Consider the following 23,357-nt stretch of genomic DNA (forward strand, 5'->3'; position numbering starts at 1 on the left):
CAATGCTAGACATTATATGGATGATTGGGGGCGATGCTTTCGTTCAGAGCAGGGAAAAATTAATTTTATTGCCAACAAGTTGAAGGGGAGGGCAGCGGATTGGTATGTGCAGTTATGCCAAGCAGAAGCCACGGAGTTAGAGGACTTTGATGAGTTTCTGTGGGCACTAAAACAGCACTTCGAAGACCCCTTGGCCCAAGAGAGAACGAAAAGCGCCCTGAAAAAACTTTATCAAGGAACCCTCTCCGTCGCAGACTACGCTTTGGAATTTAAAGCCCTGGCGGGAAAGGTGGAGGATTGGTCCCAGTCGACTTTAGTGGAAATGTTTAAACGGGCTGGAGACGGAGGTCCTCCGGTGGGCTTTGTGTTGGGACGACCCCAAAACGTTGTATGGGTGGATTCAGTTGGTGGGCAGCGCGGAAAACGCTCTACAAACGTTCGCCCATAGCAAGGAACTGAGGCAAACCAGAGTTAGTAGGGGGGCTCGGGCCCCTGGATTTTCAAGCCGCCCGAAAACGAAAAGTTGGGACGAAGAAAGGGAACGACGATTTGCGAAAGGTCAGTGCCTAAGATGTGGGAAGGAAGGGCATCGTGCCACTTCGTGCCCGAGACGCAGACCGGAGGAACGGCCGGTGAAAGCGCCGGGAAAATCGCCAGCATTACCGTGTAAGATGAGGGCTGCCTGCGCAGAAGTCGACCCTTCAGACCTCCTATTTGGAGAAGAGGAGGAGGAATTGCACTTCGACCAGCCGGCGGGAAAAGGCTACCACCTGCTCTGAAGGGCGCCGTTGGGCAGGTGGAAGAAACCGGGTGCGACCACGATTCGGTGAGTGGGAATTTTCCTACCCTGTCAAAGTGAAATTGGGATCTAGAACAAAAACTGTTGAAGTCTGGGCCATGCTAGATTCGGGCTGTTCATGTTCACTAACGCACTCCAATGTTGTAGCCGCCCTAGAACTGCCCACGTTCCCTTTGCAACGACCAATGATCTTCACACAATTGGATGGAACTATGGCTGGGGGAAAAGCGGTTACCCACACTACAGGACTTGTAGCTTTGCAAATGGGTACCCATTGGGAGAAATTGCCTTTTGTCATAGCTCCAGTGGGGGGTCCTTTGGTTATTTTGGGAATGCCTTGGTTCGTACAACAAAATCCTTTTATCAACTGGCTGCATAGAACTGTAACGTTTGCTGATGGGTTTTATAAAGCACCAGAAAAGGACTTGTTGGAGGACATTGAGGGTGGACGGGTGGCTACCACTACTGTACAGACACTTCAACCCCTAGAAGGACTGCCTAAGCAATACCAAGACCTGGCAGATGTGTTTGGAGAGAAGGAAGCAGATCGCTTACCACCGCACCGAAAGACAGACTTGTGCCATTGAATTTCTGCCCAATGTGAAATTACCTCACCCAAAAATCTATCCCATGTCTCCTAAAGAGCTGGCCACGCTGAGGGAATTCATTGATAAAAATCTAGCTAGGGGTTTCATTGAGCCGGCAAATTCCCTGGTGGGGGCACCTGTCCTCTTTAGACCAAAAAAGGATGGTTCTTTAAGGCTATGTACCGATTTCCGCGGGCTCAATGCAGTATCAATATTAAATAAATATCCTTTGCCCCTCATCAAAGATATGTTATCACATCTGGCCAAGGGCAAAATCTTCTCAAAGTTAGATTTAAGGGAAGCCTACTTTCGCATTCGCATAAGGGAGGGGATGAGTGGAAAACCACGTTTAACTGTCCTCTTGGGGCTTTCCAATACAAAGTGTTGCCTTTTGGGCTGTCTGGGGCACCTGGGGTTTTTATGCAACTTATCAATGAGGTCTTGCATGACCACCTATTTAAAGGGGTTTTAGTGTATTTGGATGATGTATTAATTTATACTGAAACCATGGCAGAACATATTCACTTGGTGCGTCAAGTGCTTGCTAAACTGAGAAATGCAGAGTTGTATGCAAAACTGTCCAAGTGTGCCTTCCATCAATCACAGATTGATTACTTGGGGTATAGAATTTCAGCAGAGGGCATTGACATGGACCCTGCCAAGGTTGAAGCCATTGTGGCGTGGGAACCTCCCCGTACCAGGCGGCAATTACAAAGTTTCCTTGGATTCGCCAATTTCTATAGGGCATTTGCCCAAAATTTCGCTGAAACCGCCCTTCCCCTTACTGAACTACTAAAAACTAAAGCTCAAGGGAATACGCGGCACTCCAGGAACCCAGGCGCGCTCCTTAAATGGACCCCAGCCTGCCAACAAGCGTTCGATGCGCTCAAACAGATTTTCACCACTGAACCTATTTTGCAGCATCCTAACCCAACTAAGCCTTTCGTACTGCAGGTTGATGCCTCCGACTTCTCCATCGGAGCAATTCTGCTTCAAGCAGACCAATCTGACACTCTAAAACCCTGTGCTTACCTCTCTCGCAAGTTCACAGAAACAGAGAGAAGGTGTCATGTTTGGGAAAAAGAGGCGTTTGCTGTCAAAACAGCCTTGGAAACCTGGCGTCACTTATTGGAAGGGGCTTCCCACCCTTTCGAAGTGTGGACTGATCATAAGAACTTAGAGGCATTAAGCACCAGTCGAAAACTCAGCCCCAAACAACTTTGATGGGCCGAATTTTTCACTCGCTTTGATTTCACACTCAAGTTTATACCAGGCAGAAAAAACTTTTTAGCCTTATCACGCAGACCCCAAGATGCTGGCCCTGGGCCAACGGTACAGGGTACTGTATGGACTGAAAAGCAACTGAGTTTGGCAGCTGTGACGCGCAGTCAGACGCGAGCGCAACAGGCTCAACACCTCCCTCCCATCCGGCGCGTCTGCCAATTCCATCAGACTTGAAACAACAGTTGCTTTTCCACCTGAAATCTGACACTTGGTTACAAGCAAATTTAAACACTGTAACTTTTACTGAGGACTTTGCCTGGCGAAACGATCGTCTCTATGTCCCTGAGGCTTTACGAAAGACAGTCCTCCAGCGCTGCCATGACGATAAGTTGGCTGGACATTTTGGGTACCTTAAAACCCTTCACCTCGTTAGATGTCAATTCTGGTGGCCAACTCTTCTAAGGGACCTTAAAACCTATGTGGCCGCTTGCCCTGTGTGCGCAACAACCAAGCGCAAACCTGGCAAGCCTCAAGGCTTTCTGCAACCTGTGGCGACCCCTGCCTACCCATGGCAGGACATATCCATGGATTTTATTGTCGACCTCCCACCCAGTCAACGAAAAACAGTCATTTGGGTAGTAAAGGACTTTTTCTCCAAACAAGCGCATTTTATCCCATGCGCTTCCATCCCCACCGCGCAACAGCTGGCATGCCTCTTCCTCGTACACGTGTACCGTCTCCACGGAATCCCCGCCTGTTTGGTGAGTGACAGGGGCTCACAATTTACGTCACAGTTTTGGCGGGCATTTTTAAAACTGATTGGCACCAAACAAGCCCTCTCCACTGCGTGGCATCCAGAGACGGATGGATCTACTGAAGCTGTTAATTCAACACTGGAACAATATTTACGGGCATTCGTCAATTATCAACAAGACAACTAGGTGGACCTGCTTCCTTTTGCTGAAGTTGCCTACAACAACGCTGTACATCAAAGCACTGGACAAGTTCCTTTTAAAACTGTCTTTGGCCGGGAGTTCGTCCCGATACCCGAACTCCCGCACCCACAATCACTGCCAGCCTCTCTCACTGACTGGGCTGAAACCCTACAAGACTCATGGCACAACATTCAACGAGCTCTTTCCCATGCCCAAACCACATAGTATTTTTATATAATATACTCACATAGTATTTTTCCTTAAATACATATATGTTACAATTTAAAATAACTAAGGTTAAAAAAAACAAGCATATGCATTATGCTACTTTAGTAAACACCAGTCTCTATATGTTAAAGCACACTCTGGGTCTCATCAATTAAGCTGCATCACCTTGTAGGACCCAGGAAGATGCCTTCTTGGTAATGGCTCCTGCCTTGTGAAGTGATATCCCTCCAGAGAGCCATTCTACTCCCACCCTTTTAACTTTCTGCAAATTGTTAAAGACCTGGTTGTTTTCCCAGGCCTTGGGCTGGGATGATGACTGAGCCCCTTTGGGTTTTTTGGTTCCCTATTCCAGTCAACTGCATTCTTTTTCTGATAGTTTTCATACAAATTTCAATTGTAAGCTGTGCACAGCTGCTTTGAAATAGGGTGGCCTTGAAACTGAGTGAATGAATACATAAATAAATTTTTAAAAGGAAGTAGCCAGTTGGCTTAAAAGTAATGCAACCTTTTTCATTTAAAGCAGAGGGTTAGATAAGGCCAATCTTCTACTACACAAAGTCAGGAAGCTATAATGATGTACTTCAGGAATCCAGAGAGAGATAGGTAGAACATCTTCATAGCATGGCTAATGTATGCAGCAGGAAAATAAAAATCAGATAAGGAATAGTTCGGAACAAGCCAGAGTCATTTTCATTTCTATACAGCATCCATTTTAGAAACGGGCAAATTTCCCAGATTACCATGTGACAAGCTGGTTGCATCAATCCTTTCATGCTGGTTTTTAAAGGCAGAAGGAACCCCAAAGTAAAAAAGCAATGCAATTTCTCCCATCTTTGAAACCCTGAAGCATCAGAAAACTCAGCAAGCAAATTAACAGCATACAGTTTGCTCCTCTCCACCTCTAGCACCTGGTTACAAGACAGACAGGAAGCCAAAGAAAAATGTGCATATTTGACAGAATTTTCCATCTTAAGTTCAGGCATCTGTGTAACCCTCCATCCTTTTCAGAAGAGTATCAAATTTGTGCCAGTGCAGTATAGTGGTTAAGTGTTGGATTCAGAACAGAGAGTTCAAGTCTACTTTCAACTCACTGAGTAACTCTGGGCCAAGCATTTTCTCTCAGCCCACTTAATTCACAGGAATGTTTGGGAGATAAAATGAAGGGAGAACCTCTTCTTGATCTGTTGGAGAAAAGCACAATGTAAAACTCAAAGTGTATTATAGTGTATTATTTATGAAGGTGCAGGGGGGGTTGTTTGTTTGTTGTTTTGCCTTCAAGTCAGTGGTGACTCCTGATGACCTGGACTAGTCCCAGCAGTTTTCTTGGCAAGTTTTTTTTCCAGAAGTGGTTTGCCATTACCTCCTTCCTCAGGCTGAGAGAGAGTGACCAGCCCAAGGTCACACAGCTGGCTTTGTGCCCAAGGCAGGACTAGAACTCACGGTTTCCTGGTTTCTAGCCTGGTGCCTCAATCACCACACCAAACCGGCTCTCTTGGTGAAATTATTCCCTCAGATATATTCAAAGCAGCACACAGTTTGACATTTGAGAACAACTTGACACCAGATCCATTTCTGCAGTTTCTTAGCCAGACAAGCAAGTTAGAGGCAAGTGCAAATCCAGAGTTATAGAATAATCACAGATTCCAAACTGACTTATGAAAAGTATGCAGGCATAGTCCTTTCAATATCACTTGCTAGGGAACATAAGCAGAAAACTGCTACTGCATTACTTACTGTGGGAACAAATGTTCTACCTACATTCTGAAAGAATTCAATGAATGCTGGTAGGAAAAGGTAGGAATCTAATTGAAGCCTGGTACAGTATACAAAAATCTAATACAATGTGGTGGCAAGATGGTTTGTTAAAAAAGATCTATACGAAGGAAGGATGGTAATTGTCATTAATTTCAGTATTCCTATGGTCACTACCTATGGAAGGGACGCGGTGGCGCTGCGGGTTAAACCGCTGAGCTGTCAATCGGAAGGTCGGCGGTTCAAAACCACGTGGCGGGGTGAGCTCCCGTTGTTAATCCCAGCTCCTGCTCACCTAGCAGTTCGAAAACATGCAAAGGTGAGTAGATCAATAGGTACCGCTTCGGCGGGAAGGTAACGGCGTTCCGAGTCGTCATGCTGGCCACATGACCCGGAAGTGTCTATGACAACACCGGCTCCAAGGTTTAGAAACGGAGATGAGCACCGCCCCCTAGAGTTGGATTCGACTGGACTTTACGTCAAGGGAAACCTTTACCTTTACCTATGGTCACTACAAGGTGGCATAAATTAGGCAACGCTGGCTGATTTCAAAAAGCTAAACAAGGTTGGATCTGATTAGTCCTTGGGTAGAAGACCAATAGGAAATTCCAGGGCTGTGAACTATGCTTGGAAATCATCATCATCACAACAATAATAATATCTCAGATAGTGGCAATAGCAAATCATTTATGTACTGTTGCCAAGCAAACATCTTGGAGATGTCCATACAATCACCAATTGGTGAGCTGAACCTAAGGAGACTTTTTCTTTTATGGTTATTCTTTTAACATATTCCAATGAGTTTAAGCATCACTATGGAAGATTAAACAAGTTTGTCTGCAAAACAAATTACCCAAAACGAAAGGGGTCCAATCTGTTGTTTCTCCCCACTCCAACAAACCAGCCATGATTAGCATTACTTCAAATGGGACCTGGTTGCCCTGACTGTGCTTAGTCATCTCACAGATGGGATGAAATAATCTTGATGAGGAAGGGAAGGGTGAATTCTATGCTGCAACGGTAGCAGGCCATACATCTAATATTTTATGGAGCAAGACTGACAAAATAATTAGCCTTCTACCCAGAGGGAAGCTGACACTATGTTGTTTCTGTTCCCCGTTTATTGGTGGAAGACAGCGTTTCTGCTGGGTTGAAGCTTGTTTTGGGACCTCTGACCCCATTCTCAGGGGACCTTTGATTACAATATCTGTGTTATCTGTGTGTCCCAGGGTCTGCTATGGATGCAGCCAGTGGGCAACAGGAATGGGCAGTGTAACCTCATGCCCTGCTCCTGTAGCTTTCTTATTTTGGGGTGGTTAGGAACAGGTCTTTCCTTTCATCTTTAGCCTTGATTAGGATGAGGTTTTTCAAAATGGGTTCTACAGAACCCCACAGTTCTATGAGAACTTGATTGGATTCTACAGCTTTAAGGGGAAAAAAACTCTCCACGAAGAACTAAGGCCTAGTCCCTTGTGTACAGTTGTTTTTTTCCCTTAGACCCTTAGAGAGTTTTTCCTCTCCCTTGCAGAATTTTCCCTTAGTTTCTTGTGGAGAATATTTTTTCCTTCAGTTACTAAGTTGGGGGTGGGGGGAACCTCCCTGCAAGGGACTAAGAGAAGAAAAAACCTTATCAAGGGACTAAGGCTTAATCCCTTATGGAGAAATCCCCCACCCTCCTTAGTCACCAAGGAAAGCAGAAAGCCCAGAACTTGTAAACTGACATTCAGAAGCCCCACCCCTCTTGGTCAGGGATTTTTGTTTTGTTTTGTTTTCATGACCTGAATATTTTTGGAAAACCTGACATAGGTACCCTGAATAGCTTGGTACCTTTGAAGGATTTCAATATGAGGATTGATTTTGATTTAGAGGCTATGTTCCAATTCTTCAGCAACAGTTGTATTTAGTGTCCATATTAAGTTTCTAGTATCTGCCATGAAGGCAGCAGATTTTGCTAGTTTGTTCATACCCTGCCTGAGCAACTCTTCTGTAAGGAGATGAGATGAGCTGAGATAGCTGGTTGGCTCACAGAAGTAAGGTTCTAGTGGAAATGAATTGATTGCATTCAGCTACGGGAAGCATAGTGGGGTGGTGAGGATATACATTGTTGTATCACTGGGGAGCACTCTTGCTCTACTTTAGCTGTTGGAGCAGTCCTCTGTGTTGCAGATGTTAATAAAACAGCATGCCTCATTAGCAGATAGATGAGTTGATCCCATGATGCAATTCCCTATGTACGAGGGAGCTGTTTGTTGCCACTCCCACTTCCTCTCTCTCTCTTCCTCCTCCTTCCACCAACTGAGGAGGCAGCAAGCATGCTGCTCTTTCTCCCTCCATTATGACCACATGCTTGGGCCTTGAAGAAGGATTTTTCCCATTTTCTGCATTCAGCTCTTAGCAGCTACGAGGGCTAAGAGTTCATTAAGTAAAGGAACAGAAGAAACAAAGAATCTTCATTTTTCCACTGAAGATGGATGTAACTGAACCAAGAATAAAATCAGTAAGACTCTTTTTACTTTTAAACCTACTTTGTCTAAGCATATGATTCTTTATGCTTGGGAGGGACGAGTGTGTAAGATCAATAACCTGTATTTCTCTAACGTGGTCATTGAAGCTATTTAAGATATTATTTTTCTGTGCACAGTTCTCTGCTGTGTTAAGCTCTGCTCCATTCAGTGGTCCTAGCTGTCCACTAATGGCGTCACTCTGATGTGTCCAGATATAGCAAGTTTCTGTCCATGAGTTTAGTTACCATGGAGTTTTTCATTCCAATGGCTAAGAGCAAATTAAACATGATGGAGAACTAAAACTAATGAAGGGCATAGGAGCAAAGAAATATGATCCTGCTTATGGAGGGATCTCATGTCACACGGATGGCTAATGGTTCTCTGGATCAAGGTGGTGCACAGAACTGGGGATGGAGCTCCTATAAGGAAAACTATCAGCATCTTGCAGCACATCCCCCACTTGTTGAAATGGGCAGCTATAGAAATCAATCAATCAATCAATGAAATTCCTCTTGTAGAATGCACTGGCTCAGCTGCAGAAAAAAATGAATTCCTCTGTAATGGTTGTTATGGTTCATGTGGCCAGTCTTTAAAAACAAACATGCTTTTTTTTTTAGATCTACTGCTCAATTAATATGTAAATTTAAAATTAATGGATATAGTTAACAAATTTTTAAAAATCAGTAAAGATTTGAATAAGTTGTCAGCTCTAAAACTGAACTATCTGCATTGCTATCTGGAAAGAATATCAATCAACTAAAATATGAGGACCTATCCCATTATAGGTTTTGTTATCAGTTGCTTAAAAGACAAACATAATCATTATTATTGGAGAATAGTTCTGAAAACAGATTGAAAGAATGGAGAGAATGCTGCATGAGCTACAAACAACTCTCACAGTCTTAAATAGTAGTATTCGGAAGTCTCAAAGCAGATTTCTTCCCAGGAAACGTGTTTGGGAAGCACTGTAAATATTACAAGTATTATTTAGCATTATTATTTTGTCCTTTTCCTGAGTGAGGGCAGCAGTGGAGTTTCAGATGAAAGGACCTGTCCATAACGAGAAGAATCAGAGTGAAATAGCAACAGAAACATTGGAGGCTCCCATTTAAGGATGGAATGTAAGGTTAATCTACATTCAATTAATATAGGTATTCAGAATATTAGAAGTGTTGTTGTAGTCTAAAGTTGTGCAACACAAGGCAAGTCAGCAAAATGAAATAACCTATTAAAATACTTAAACAATTATTGAGATGTACTTATATATTATGCAAACAAACATCTGTGGAGTACTTGGGATGTTTATTACATTATATCCCATCTTTCTTCTGACCCTCCTCAGAATACTTCAGATAGTATGGTCATTGCTGGAATTCTAAAGTCCACACAACTGGACAGCACCAGTCTTGGGAAAGGTCATTTTAGGAGCAAAAGGCAGTACACAATATGGCCTTCATTTCATCCTCACAGCAACTATTCTATGAGGTAAGTTGGGGTAAGAGACAATGACTGGCCCCAAACCACCCATGAGGTCCATAGTCAACTCTAAGCAGAGTCTCGTCTGCCATAGTCTAACACCACTATAATGCCTTGGTTTATCATATTTTGAGAAACTGAAATGAATATTACAAGGCATGATCAGCCTATAAAGGCGTAGACGCAAGATAATGATGATAGCTTAAGCTAGCTTGATACAGTATAGACAAAAATCCTCTTCAGTCAGTCTTTCAGAGAAGTAGTTGCCTCTAAAACATCTAATTTAGCTCTCTCTACACCACATTGTTGTTGTTTATTCGTTTAGTCGCTTCCGACTCTTCGTGACTTCATGGACCAGCCCACGCCAGAGCTTCCTGTCGGTCGTCAACACCCCCAGCTCCCCCAGGGATGAGTCCGTCACCTCTAGAATATCATCCATCCACCTTGCCCTTGGTCGGCCCCTCTTCCTTTTGCCTTCCACTCTCCCTAGCATCAGCATCTTCTCCAGGGTGTCCTGTCTTCTCATTATGTGGCCAAAGTATTTCAGTTTTGCATTTAATACCATTCCCTCAAGTGAGCAGTCTGGCTTTATTTCCTGGAGGATGGACTGGTTTGATCTTCTTGCAGTCCAAGGCACTCTCAGAATTTTCCTCCAACACCACAGTTCAAAAGCATCGATCTTCCTTCTCTCAGCCTTCCTTATGGTCCAGCTCTCGCAGCCATATGTTACTACGGGGAACACCATTGCTTTAACTATGCGGGCCTTTGTTGTCAGTGTGATGTCTCTGCTCTTAACTATTTTATCGAGATTTGTCATTGCTCTTCTCCCAAGGATTAAGTGTCTTCTGATTTCCTGACTGCAGTCAGCATCTGCAGTAATCTTTGCACCTAGGAATACAAAGTCTTTCACTGCTTCTACATTTTCTCCCTCTATTTGCCAGTTATCAATCAAGCTGGTTGCCATAATCTTGGTTTTTTTGAGGTTTAGCTGCAAATCAGTTTTTGCACTTTCTTCTTTCACCTTCATCATAAGGGTCCTCAGTTCCTCTTCGCTTTCAGCCATCAAAGTGGTATCATCTGCATATCTGAGATTGTTAATGTTTCTTCCAGAGATTTTAACTCCAGCCTTGGATTCCTCAAGGCCAGCTTGTCGCATGATGTGTTCTGCATACAAGTTGAATAGGTAGGGTGAGAGTATACAGCCCTGCCGTACTCCTTTCCCAATCTTAAACCAGTCCGTTGTTCCGTGGTCTGTTCTTACTGTTGCTACTTGGTCGTTATACAGATTCTTCAGGAGGCAGACAAGATGACTTGGTATCCCCATACCACTAAGAACTTGCCACAATTTGTTATGGTCCACACAGTCAAAGGCTTTAGAATAGTCAATAAAACAGAAATAGATGTTTTTCTGAAACTCCCTGGCTTTTTCCATTATCCATCGGATATTGGCAATTTGGTCCCTAGTTCCTCTGCCTTTTCTAAACCCAGCTTGTACATCTGGCAATTCTCACTCCATGAACTGCTGAAGTCTACCTTGCAAGATCTTGAGCATTACCTTACTGGCATGTGAAATGAGTGCCACTGTTCGATAGTTTGAACAGTCTTTAGTGTTTCCCTTTTTTGGTATGGGGATATAAGTTGATTTTTTCCAATCTGATGGCCATTCTTGTGTTTTCCAAATTTGCTGGCATGCAGCATGCACTACCTTGACAGCATCATCTTGCAAGATTTTGAACAGTTCAGCTGGGATGCTGTCGTCTCCTGCTGCCTTGTTATTAGCAATGCTTCTTAAGGCCCACTCAACCTCACTCTTCAGGATGTCTGGCTCTAGCTCACTGACCACACCGTCAAAGCTATCCCCAATATTGTTATCCTTCCTATACAGGTCTTCTGTACATTCTTGCCACCTTTTCTTGATCTCTTCTTCTGTTAGGTCCTTGCCATCTTTGTTTTTGATCATACCCATTTTGGCCTGGAATTTACCTCCAATGTTTCTAATTTTCTGGAAGAGGTCTCTTGTCCTTCCTATTCTATTGTCTTCTTCCACTTCCGCGCATTGCTTGTTTAAAAATAATTCCTTATCTCTTCTGGCTAACCTCTGGAATTTTGCATTTAATTGGGCATATCTCCTCCTATCACTGTTGCCTTTTGCTTTCCTTCTTTCTTGGGCTACTTCTAGTGTCTCAGCAGACAGCCATTTTGCCTTCTTGGTTTTCTCTTTCTTTGGGATGTATTTTGTTGCCGCCTCCTGAACAATGCTGCCAACTTCTGTCCAGAGTTCTTCCGGGACACTATCTACTAAGTCCAGTCCCTTAAATCGATTCTTCACCTCCACTGCATATTCCTTAGGAATATTAGTGAGCTCATATCTAGCTGATCTGTGGGTCTTCCCTAATCTCTTTAGTCTGATCCTAAATTGTGCAAGAAGAAGTTCGTGATCTGAACTACAGTCAGCTCCAGGCCTTGTTTTTACCGACTGTACAGATGTCCGCCACCTTTGGCTGCAAAGGATGTAGTCAATCTGATTTCGGTGTTGTCCATCTGGTGAAGTCCATGTATAAAGCCGTCTCTTAGGTTGTTGGAAGAGAGTATTTGTTATGCAGAGTGAGTTGTCTTGGCAAAATTCTATCAGCCTATGTCCTGCTTCATTTTGTTCTCCCAGGCCATACTTACCTGTAATTCGAGGTGTCATTTGACTGCCCACCTTAGCATTCCAGTCTCCTGTGATGAAAATAACATCTCTTTTAGGCGTGTTGTCCAGTAGGTGCTGCAGATCCTCATAGAACTGCTCTACTTCAGCTTCTTCACATCTGTGGTTGGGGCGTATATTTGGATCACTGTGATGTTAGATGGCTTGCCCTGAATTCGAATTGAGATCATTCTGTCGTTTTTTGGGTTATATCCAAGCACTGCTTTAGCCACTTGACTATTAATTATGAAGGCTACTCCATTTCTTCTGTGGTCCTCTTGTCCACAGTAGTAGATCTGGTGGTCATTTGATGTGAAGTGGCCCATTCCAGTCCATTTCAGTTCACTGACACCCAAAATGTCTATCTTTAATCTTGACATCTCACCAATAACCACATCCAATTTGTCCTGGCTCATAGATCTTACATTCCAGGTTCCAATGGTGTGTTGATCCTTAGAACATCGGATTCGCCGTTCACCACCAGCACCGTCAGCCGCTAGCCGTCCTTTCGGCTTTGAGCTAGCTGCGTCATCACGTCTGGGGCTAGTTGAACTCATCCTCTGTTCCTCCTCGGTAGCATTTTGACCATCTTCCGACCTGGGGGTCTCATCTTCCGATGGTATACCGACATATCTCTTGTTGTACTGATCCATTTAGTTTTCACGGCAAGAATACTGGGGTGGGTTGCCATTACCTTCCCCAGGGATCGCATTTAGTCTGACCTCTCTGTCATGACCTTCCCGTCTTGGGTGGCCCTTCACGGTTTAGCTCATGGCATCATTGAGGTGCTCAAGCTCCAGCACCACGACAAGGTAACGATCCTTTGCTGAAGCTACACCACATAGCTTATCTATTTTTAGAAAAGCAAGGAAAGCAACTTCATGCTGCACATAAATGAGTATTAGGAATAGATTTTTGTAAAGTAAATAGTTCATTGTGTCAAGCAAGTTACACAGGAAATGTAAACAACCTCACAGAGACTGCCCTTTAACTTCTTCCTCTGCAATTCTGACCTCTTGGGAGTAAAGGAATGGCCAATAATTGACTTATCCAACAAAATCAGCTTTTAAACACTAAAAGATCCGAACTTCTTTTATCTGCATAGCTAATGCTGTATTACTTATACCTAGAGAGCATACAATTTAATATAAATCCGCTGATATTTTCTAGGGCAGGACAAATATGAATCTTAACACTTTCATTGCTTATTGCAAAGTTTCTAAAACATTGTGCCTGAGTTAAATATTTTTAAACCTTTACTAAGCATTCTTAGTGTTTTGATATAATTTGATTTTATAATAAGGCTACACTGATAATAGAATAGTTGTATAGATTTGTTTTGTTTCTTTACATCAATTTTTGCGATGTTACATGAATGCTATTAGTAAATCAAAGACTTTATTTTCAACTTTGCAACTGAAAAAAAAGCTGAGGTTATAAAAATAGAACCTAGAAGGCAAGAGATATGAAATAGTCATATTTATTAAAATCTGAACAGTTTTGTAAGATCTGATAAATTCTGATAGAAGATAACTTCATGTTTTCTTCATAATAATTAGCATTGCCTAGGGCTTATCTTTTATGTCCTTTTAACTTGATTTTAGAAACACAAAGAAGGAAATATTTAAAGATCTGTTGTAAGATATTTCTCTCCAGCACCATTGATAGTTAAATTTAATTTTTAAAAGCTGGAATTTTATATAATGGCTTTTGAATAACCCAAGCCATATAAAAGAAAAAAAAGGAACATCTGATATTAATGAATATGTCCATCAGCAACTACTTTAGCTATGTGTAATTCTTCAGAGTGCTTGAATAAAGAGCAAAGTTCCAGGAGACATGAAACATTTGTTTAATCTTCAGAAACAGGAGAAAAATGACTTCACATAATCCCAGAATAGTTAGCCTGATACCAACACCTAAAAATTCATGAGCAATTTTATTAAGGGATTGGTCTGTAAACATTAAGAAAAATAATGCACTGATTATTAGGAATCAACACACCATCTTCTGATATCACTAATTTAGTAAGCCTAGCAATCTCATTAAGTAGGCTGGCTATTACTACTGTTAAGTGGATGAAAAGCTAGTTACGCATCATAGTCATGTTATTAGAAAATGATAATTATAAGCTTCATGGTGCTTGGCACTGATCCCTTGCATGTTATATCACAAGTTCATTTGTAAAACTAATTTAAAAAACAAAATCTACAAAGCTTGGTTTATCATAACAAACTTTTCAGATTACTGCCAATTCTACAGGTAAATCTTACTTGCATCAGTTCCTCTAACAGGATCGTTGGTTACATCAAGCCTATGCCACATAAGGTCTGCAGGCCCTGTGTGGCCCACCAAACAGCCTTCTGCAGCCCATTGACATTTTTTGAAAATTCAACAAATGTACCATCGTTAAACATTGCCACCTCCAAGAAAGATCTGCTGCCTATTTTTTTGCAGCCACCACCACCCTGAAAGATACACCGCTGAGTGCCTCTAATGCCTCCAGACCTCACTGACACTGCCAGCTGCATTGCTGCCGCTGCGCCTGATCGGAGTGCCAGGTATTCCTTTGTGGACCAAAATTATTTTTCATGTAGCAGTCTGGCCCTTTCCTTTCTATGAATTGTGCTGGCATCGGTTACATACTGCATTTTGCTAATCTGTAATTTGTATAAGAATAAAAAGATTTGAAAAAGCACACAATTAAACACATTACACTTTGCCCTTGACAACTGAATTGAAAGTCTTATGAATATTACTAATTTACCAAATTACCTAAGAAGGCTTAAAATCCAAATGATTTATCTTTGTTTCTGAAGACTCTAGAGGACCACTCACTTAAAAGAAGGATCTGGAAAAGAAAATCCTTACAGATTTATTTATCTTTGCAAACAAAGAGTAATTTATGTGGTCGTGGAATTTTTTAAGTGATCATCAGAGCAAAGGCTTCCACCACAAAGTTTCTGTAGTCTTATGCACCAAAATTTCTGTTTCCAAACAAATAACCAAAACAGAAAGAGTGCTGGTTTTAAATAAACAAACTGACTTGGTTTGTACCACCTTAAACATAATGTGTATAACAACTGCTGTAGCCTGCATTCTCTTTCCCTGATAGTAAACTGTATGGCACTCAGTTGGGTTGAAGAGACTTGCAAGAGCAGCAGTAGGCAAGATTATTTGAATATCAGACTTTGAAATGTGGAATGAAATGAAGAAATGTCCATCACTTATACTTGGGTATAAATTCAGCATTTATAGCCAGGTATACTGACCATTTATAATCATTGTGATAGGATGCATTTTAAATATGCAGGTAGTTTTCATTTGGCGACCATAATTGGGACCAGCTACTCGGTTGTTAAGCAAAGCGATTGCAAAGTGAAACCACAACGCCAGCTTTTCTTTGATCTTACTTCAGCTTTCCTTTGCTTTACAGACCTGCGAAGGTCATAAATGTGAAGATTGGTTGTAAAGTTAGTTTTTCATCATTATAATGCATTTTTGAAAGCAACAATAACTTCAAGATTCACTCACTTTAATAAAACAAGTGTTTTCATTATATTCATCTTTTATTCACAATCGCTAACAGTATCTTCAAATCCTCTAAAGCAGATTTTGTTCTGTAAATTCCTTTTTGTTTGCATCAGATGGTCATTTCAGCATGCCAGTGTTTCTCTATCCTCTATATAGAAATATTGTATTTAGGGATTCTGAAGATCAAATATATACCATATAGCTTTCTACAACTTCTTTTGCAAAATATATGAAAATGGGTTTGGGACAGAGGATTAACGAAGAGGCGGTTGTTTGATGAGAGCCACAAGAAGGATCTGAAGGTCGCCATATTTTAAACAAGCACATGCTCCTTTTATTTGCCACATGTTTGTAAACGTCCCTCACACTCAGCACTTGAATCATTCCTATATATTATCATTATTTCACCCCTTTCCAGTGGCTTTTACCATTCTCAGCTTTTCTTCTGCATGGTTCTCAAGGTGGTCCATATTAATATGTTCTGGTTATAAGAAGGATACAATGGTAAACCCATCCACTATTGTGCTGTGAAAGCAAGAGTCTTGTTAGGTTCAGATGAGTTTAAATAGCACTGCCATAAATACAATGGAAAAAGAATCTTAGTCTATTTCTGCCTTAGCCCTGCAACTGAAGCAGTCTGTTAGATATAATAATAATAATAATAATAATAATAATAGCTTTAAAACTTAGCAAATAAGTATATTTAAGCGAGGGAAGCCTGGAGGCATCCTCTCTTCTGCTCCTTACATCCTTAGACCTTGTTCCTGGCAAACCATCTGTTCCCCTCTTCCCTTATTTTTTTAAATTTGTGCCTTAACTCCTGACAACTGCCTGGACTAGTCCCTGCACTACAACACACTCACTTCCCCTATTACTGTATGGAATAACAAGAGACAGTCTGCAGATGTCCTACCAAGAGACTCAATTCTGTTCAGACCATGCTGTTGATGCTTGATGCCGTCATTCAGCTTGTATCAGTCCCATTGTACAATTTATGTTAGCTAGAACTTAGCTAAAACAAACCCTTCTCATATTATTTGTCTAATATGAAAGATTATTTTAATGTAAATATATATTTATACAATTTACACATATCACAGAACATCAGATAAACTTGTTTCTTCAAAAAAAGATGAATATATTCCAACTAGGGACAATAATGTCTTTTCATTACATTTCTATTACATTCAATGCCAAGTTAAGGCAACCCTATTAGATTTTTCCAAATACTTAAGCAGTTGATACTTTTCTAACCTAGATACTTTCATAAGAATGAAATATACTTCAAGCCCAAGTCAAAGCAAATATCCAAAGTTTACTACTTTTCAGTGAGAAAAAATAATGGGGATCACTTTGCCTCTATTTTGTATGAAGTTCATGCTCAGTTTCAACCAGACATTTGCAATCACTGAAATTATAATAGGAAGATACAACTAATTGGATTAAAAACAAAAAGATTGGCTATAGTGATATATTATTATTATTATTATTATTATTATTATTTATTTTCTATCCCACCTTTATTATTTTTATAAATAACTCAAGGCAGGGAACATACCTAATACTCCTTCCTCCTCCTATTTTTCCCACAACAACCCTGTGAAGTGGGTTGGGCTGAGAGAGAGCGACTGGCCCTATATATCTATCTTTATATATCTATCTCTACATCTGTATCTTCTTTCCAGGTGGAAGTAAATGTTTCCCCCAATAACTTATTTTCAAGATAATCTAATAAAAATGCTATCAGGAATTTAAATAAATGTATTACTTAATTTTCCTTTAGGTACACAAATATTAACCCAAATCAGACCAGTGGCAACTGGGTGGAAGAATCTGTATAATGCTTAGATTTGCAGTGTAAACCTGTGCGGCAACCTCCAGAACAGTGACTTACCAACAATGTAATCCTATACATGTATATCTGGATATATCTCCTGTTAAGTTCAGTGGGATATACTCTTACACAAGCAAGTAAAGAACTGTAGTCTACACTGAGCTCAACAGATGGCCAACATAATTTGAACTTTTTTACTGGGGGAAAAAACCACATTGTCATAAATACTACTCACTAAACTATCCTTAGAAAGTTCATATAACCATGTGCATCTAGATCTGCAATACTGTATTCTTAAACAAATTAAAGTCATTAAAGTTGGGATTAGTAACATTTTAAATTTCTAATTCAAATGAATTGGGGGGGCACTGTCATTGACAAAAAGAACTATAATTTTTTTTTTCTAATTATAAATTTTAGTAATTCCTATCAGTTCTTTATTTCCACAGACTCCAAGTGTGGAAGTTGTAAAGGTGTAAGTAGTACAAAAATAACAGCTGCACTATAGGGCTGCCTGTGCATATTCTTAAATTAAAATCACATGCCCTAACTTAACAGTTTTTTTCCTTCTTGCACTATTATTTGTATGATTTTAAGCATTATGCAATTGCCTTAAACTTGTATTTCACAATTTTGCCCAGCAAATATTATTTCACCTTGAGTATTGAGTTGTACTGGTGGTATTTACAGGATCACTAACACATGGTTAAATGAACTATGGTTTACTTAACCCAAATTTCTGGATTCACACAACACACTAGGCTAAGGTCTAGCTAACTTGCTATAGTTTAGAATGACATACAAGCATAATCCTATAACCCTAGAGAATACAATGTGGCATTTGCCAGGTCATCCTTCCCTCCAAGATGATGTTTTTCATCTCCTACACAAATGAACAGAGCTGATGCTTTATGCTACCCCTGTGGCACAAAAGCAAAAGAAAGATCAACTAGATTTTTACAAAGGAATTTCCCCAAGCCACTGTCAAATCACAGTTCACATCCATCTTTGCAAATACATCATAAAAAACAAGAGAGAAGCTTCAGGGTGACAGCACTTGAGAGAGAAAGTGTTCCAAGCATCAGTCCTCTGTGTGTTTTACAAAGGATGCCAACAAAACCAGTAACAACTCACAGTTTGGGCCCCAAACCATAATGCCAGCCCAGATCTGGGGCTTGGCAGCACTCTGTTGGTAGGACATGCAGCACTCCCACTTGGGAGGTGGGAATCAAGCTGTCATGCACTTCGTCCCAACCTTCCCCAACTTGGGGCTTTCCAGACGTTTTGGACCACGAGCCCCATTGCACGAGTTTGAGGAAAGTTGCTCAGTTCCTTCTTCCCATCGCCTTTCAGCCTTGCTGAAGAACGCTCACTGGAGATCTTACAGGAGATCCCCGAACGTCTTTAGCGAGTCTCAGACCCCTCGCGTCGCTGCTCTCAAGGCAGCTGCGAAGGGAAGCAAGCGCCAGGCGCCCACCTTTCTTTCTCTCTTACCTGTCCTGAACATCAGCTGTTTGTCCTCGGGGTCTCCGAATACCTCCACCAAGGACTTGAAGACGAGCCCGCACGAGTTCTGGATCCCGAAGACAGTCCCGTTGCACCACATGGAGGCCAGCATGACAATCCACCCCCAGCCTCCCTCCGGCGGCTCGGCCGTCTCCAGGTGGACTTGCAGCGGCTCACCCTGCTGCGCCGCCTTCTCGGGAGGACTCTGCGTCGCCCCGAGCCCAGTCATCAGGAGAACTTCTCCGTCCCCGGAGGCGAGCGAGGCTTTCTGCGGGCACCATACCCCGTTCTCCTGCTTCGGCTCGTCGCCCACTGACTCACTTTCTTCTGGGGGGGAGGGAGTGGGGATGGTGTTCCCCACTTCCACCTCCTCGCTGAAAGGAGACATAACCGCGAAGGCGAAGCACGGAGGCGGCCTGGGCTACAGCTCCGGTCTCCTCGCTCCTCAGCTGTGCCGAGGCAGCGCAAACATGCCCCGCGTCAAGGGAGGAGGAGCGCGGTCCAGAACTTAGCCAGCGGGCGCGAAGAGAACGTTCTCCTCGCGCTCTTGTGACACCACTCAGGCTCTCAAAGCTCAATTTACATATATTTCCTTTAATCCGCCCGTCGCGCGACCGCGCCAGCCCCTAAGACGGTCCCATTTGGGCAAGAGTCGTCCAGGTGGTTTTGAAGGAGCAGCCCACGAGGAGGCGTGGCCTTCAGCAGAGATGTGCTCAGCGCCCCACCTTCTTCGTCTCTTCAATGTTCCAGACCTCTCCATTGGCCAGGGTCCGCTGCGTTCCGCCCCTCTCCCCGAGTCGAACCAAATGGGCAAACTGGGACAAAGCGCAGAGCGCTCCCGCGGGTAAGGAAAGCGGGAGCGGGCGAAAGACGCGACGACGCATAGATGTGCGCGCGCCGGGCAGCCCATCAGTCAACAGATGACGACCACCCGAGGAAGGCGATTGGACGGGGTGAGGGTGGGGTGGTGACAACGGGGAGTGCTGCTGCTTCTCTTCGCTGCAAGAGCGACAGGGAAAACCGTAGAGAAGGTCTGCCCACCACGCGTTGCGCGGGGAGTCGCGTGAGGGAGGAGAGTTTTCCCTTACACACGACGGCGCCCTGAGGGGCTGGGCCGGGAGCCTGTGTGCGTGCGCGTCTGTGATGTCAGCCACCTCCCCAAAGTTAGTGACAATTTATTGGCAGAGCTGTAAGGAAACAAAACGGCTTTTGCCAAGGTACAGGGCAAAAGGGCAGTAGTTGCACGTAGGGACGGGTAGAAAAAACTAATAAAGTACATACTTCTAACTTAGGAGACCCACACGTAAATAATTTGAGAAAGACTGACAGGAGGCAGATGGCCCTTCTTTACAAAGCAGCAATCGAAAGTAATCCAGAAGAGGAGCCATATATTGGTTTGTTATAAAGAATCTTTAAGTATCATATATTAATTTAATTGTAATGTAAGCATTCTGGACTACAGCCCAGCCTTAATCACCAGAAGTATATCAACATCACTTCAGATATGTCCAATGTTCAGGGTGAGTGTTAGCACTTACCTAAGAAAACAGCAGCAGGTGCTCTGAAGAGAGAGATCTGGTAGCTGGAGGGCATGGCTGCACAAGCCTCAAGGCCTTGGGTGTCCCACCCATAAACCAAAGGGCCACCAAACTATAATCTTTAGTGGACAGAGGGTGTCCATGGTTTCAGTCTGAAGGAGCACAACACAGAGGAGAAGGACCAAGCTTTATTGATCCTTAGGTACATGCTTTCTAAGAAAGAGGGACCCCAAACAATAGGAAAGCAAAGATTTTTATAGAAGTTGAGAACTAGAAGGCGTGAATCCTAGGGATCTGTTCTGCTTACCAATTTGGGGAAGCTAAGTGGGTCCTTGCCCCTGTGCCTGGGGTTATTTCTATTGTTAGGCAAAAAACGGGTCCTTGCCCCTGTGCCAGGGGTTATTTCTATTGTTAGGCAAACCAGGCCTTTGAGGAAGGCAACAGAGCTGAGGAAGTCCATTGTTAAAGGAGATGGAATGTTGAGGCCACCAAGCTGATTGAGGATGGAAGGTTTCTCAGTTTGTTACTATGTTGCAACTCTCTTATTAGGGCTGCCCTTTTGCTATATTGTGGGCTGGTGAGGAGGCTTCCATTCTTTGGTTTAGATGGATTGCAGGGGGGCCTTGTCTGGGGGCAGGGAGGGTCAATTTGGGCCTGATGGGGTTAGGCAAAAAGATGAGCTGGCTTTGACCCTTGCTCATGTCCAAAAGACAGGGAGGAAAAGGGTGTTGCCTCCATTTCATTTCTTGGATTTATTTTCTCCACTACAAAGGAATTTTGAATGCACTGGAAACAATCTTATCAACTCATTTTAATAAAAAGGGAATTATTTTTAGTCTTGATGTTTATTTGTTCTGCATAGATTTTGCATGTGTAGCCCTTAATACACTACTCAGCAGCCTTTTACACAGTGGTTGTTGGGCATCCCAAGGCTTCCAGAGGTGCAAGAAATATTTTGGTGGGGAGGGAGAGAATTTCCCAAACAACCTTACTGCAGCTGCAAAATGCTGAGCCACAGCTCCTTTAAGGTTGACCCTTTTAGGGAAGGAGGGGAAGATCATGTACAGGTAGTCCTCACTTAGTGACCACAATTGGGATCAGCAACTTAGTTGTAAAGGCTTGGTCACTAAGTGAATCTGTGACCGTGCTTATGATCTTAGTTTAGCTTTCCTTTGCTTTACAAACTTGCGAAGGTCATAAATGCAAGGATTGGTCATAAAGTTACTTTTTCATCACTGTTATAACTATGAATGGTCACTAAATGAGGCAGTTGCTAAATGAGGACTACCTGTAAGTGGCCACTGTGAGGAATACTCTAGGCATTTGATGAATAAAATCATTCGAATCCATTTGGACTCTGGCTGGTCAGTTGCTGTGGAGCTGACTGAGGCTGGGTCTTACCCTAGTATCTGGAGAAATGTAAGTCTCAAGGACAAGGTCCTTTGGGGTGTTAGTACTGCCAGATGGATGTTAGATGCTTGTCTGTCCTGGTTGGTCAAGGCTGCCCAAAAGATTACCACTGGCTGTGTTCAAGCTGTGGTAAATTCATCTTTAAGTGAGAAGGTGGTACCACCTTCTTGAAAAGGTGATATATCCTCTCCTCAAAAAGCCATCTTAGCACCCAGCAGTGTTGGATAATTTTTCAGCCTGTCTCTAAACTCCCTGTTTTGGGGAAGGTGGTAGGGCTGCAACTCTTGAGAGCCTTCAAAGAAACAGATTGTCTGGACCCTTTTCTGTCAGGCTTTAGATGAGAATGCCTGAGATGCCATTGCTTACACTTACAGAAGACCTCTGGTGGAACAGGACAGGGTTGATGTGACTCAGCTGATCTTGCTTGATCTCACTGCAACTTTCAACATAATTGATCATATCTTTCTAGACCACCTCTGGTACAGAGCATTGTTCTATAACAGTGGTTCTCCTCTTTTCTCTGGGGTGGTTCCAGTTGGTGTTGGTAGTGGTGAAGAGATCAAGCACATAAGGCTGGCTTTTGATTTAAAGGGCCAGCTGCTCCCCACTACAACTCTATGTAAGACTGCCCTTAAAGACCACTTGGAAGCTACTGCTGGTGTAGAATGCATCCATGCAAGTAGTTACAGGAGTATGTCATTTCACCCATATAGCATCAGTACTTCACAAGCTGTGCTGGTTGCCAGTTGGCTTCTGGATGCAATTCAAGCTACCAGTTGTCTCCTATAAAGCTCTTCATGGCTTCCTGGATACCTGCAGGCTGCCCCTCTCTGGTTTTTTTTTCCCCCTTTCTGATAAGATCTGGCAGGGTTGCTTTGCTCCTCATCCCACTGATAAAGCAAAGCAATCTTGCAGGACCTTGGAGACAGGCCTTTCTATGCCCAGATTTGCCCTGTGGAACTTCATTCCCTTGGAAGTCCATATGGTCTTGACCCTGTCATGCTTTCAGAAAGCCTTTTGACCTGTAAGACCTGGCTTTTTAGTGGGCTCTGGAGCTGGGTGGTTTGTGATTTGGCTACCTAAGGCATGTTCTGTATTGTTCTGTAATTGTTGTTTTCCACAACATAGGAGTGTGGAGTCATCTTATTGTTTGTTATTATTTCCTTCTTTTTTGTTTGTTGTTCTTATTTGATTATTTCTATTTGTAAGTCACCTAGAGTTAAGACTGTGATTGAGGTGGCCTTTGATTAAATAAATTGTTGATGGATGTGTGTATGTGTGTTCATATGCATGGAGATAATGTAATGGAGATCCTGGACATTAGATTAAGATTTCCTAAGA

At 42.7% G+C, this 23,357-nt stretch overlaps 1 protein-coding gene across 1 annotated transcript in view; it reads right to left on the reverse strand.

Moving 5' to 3' along the window:
• SLC16A10 (solute carrier family 16 member 10) overlaps positions 1-19,715 on the reverse strand; it is a 58,921-nt gene extending 39,206 nt beyond the window's left edge. The window contains 1 exon segment of the mRNA XM_063311119.1: positions 19,057-19,715. Within this exon segment, the coding sequence (XP_063167189.1) occupies positions 19,057-19,456 (400 nt within the window). The 5' untranslated portion in view covers positions 19,457-19,715.
• Between the last annotated feature and the right edge of the window lie 3,642 nt (positions 19,716-23,357).

Source organism: Candoia aspera, chromosome 1 (genome assembly GCF_035149785.1).
Source record: "Candoia aspera isolate rCanAsp1 chromosome 1, rCanAsp1.hap2, whole genome shotgun sequence".
NCBI lineage: Eukaryota > Metazoa > Chordata > Lepidosauria > Squamata > Boidae > Candoia > Candoia aspera.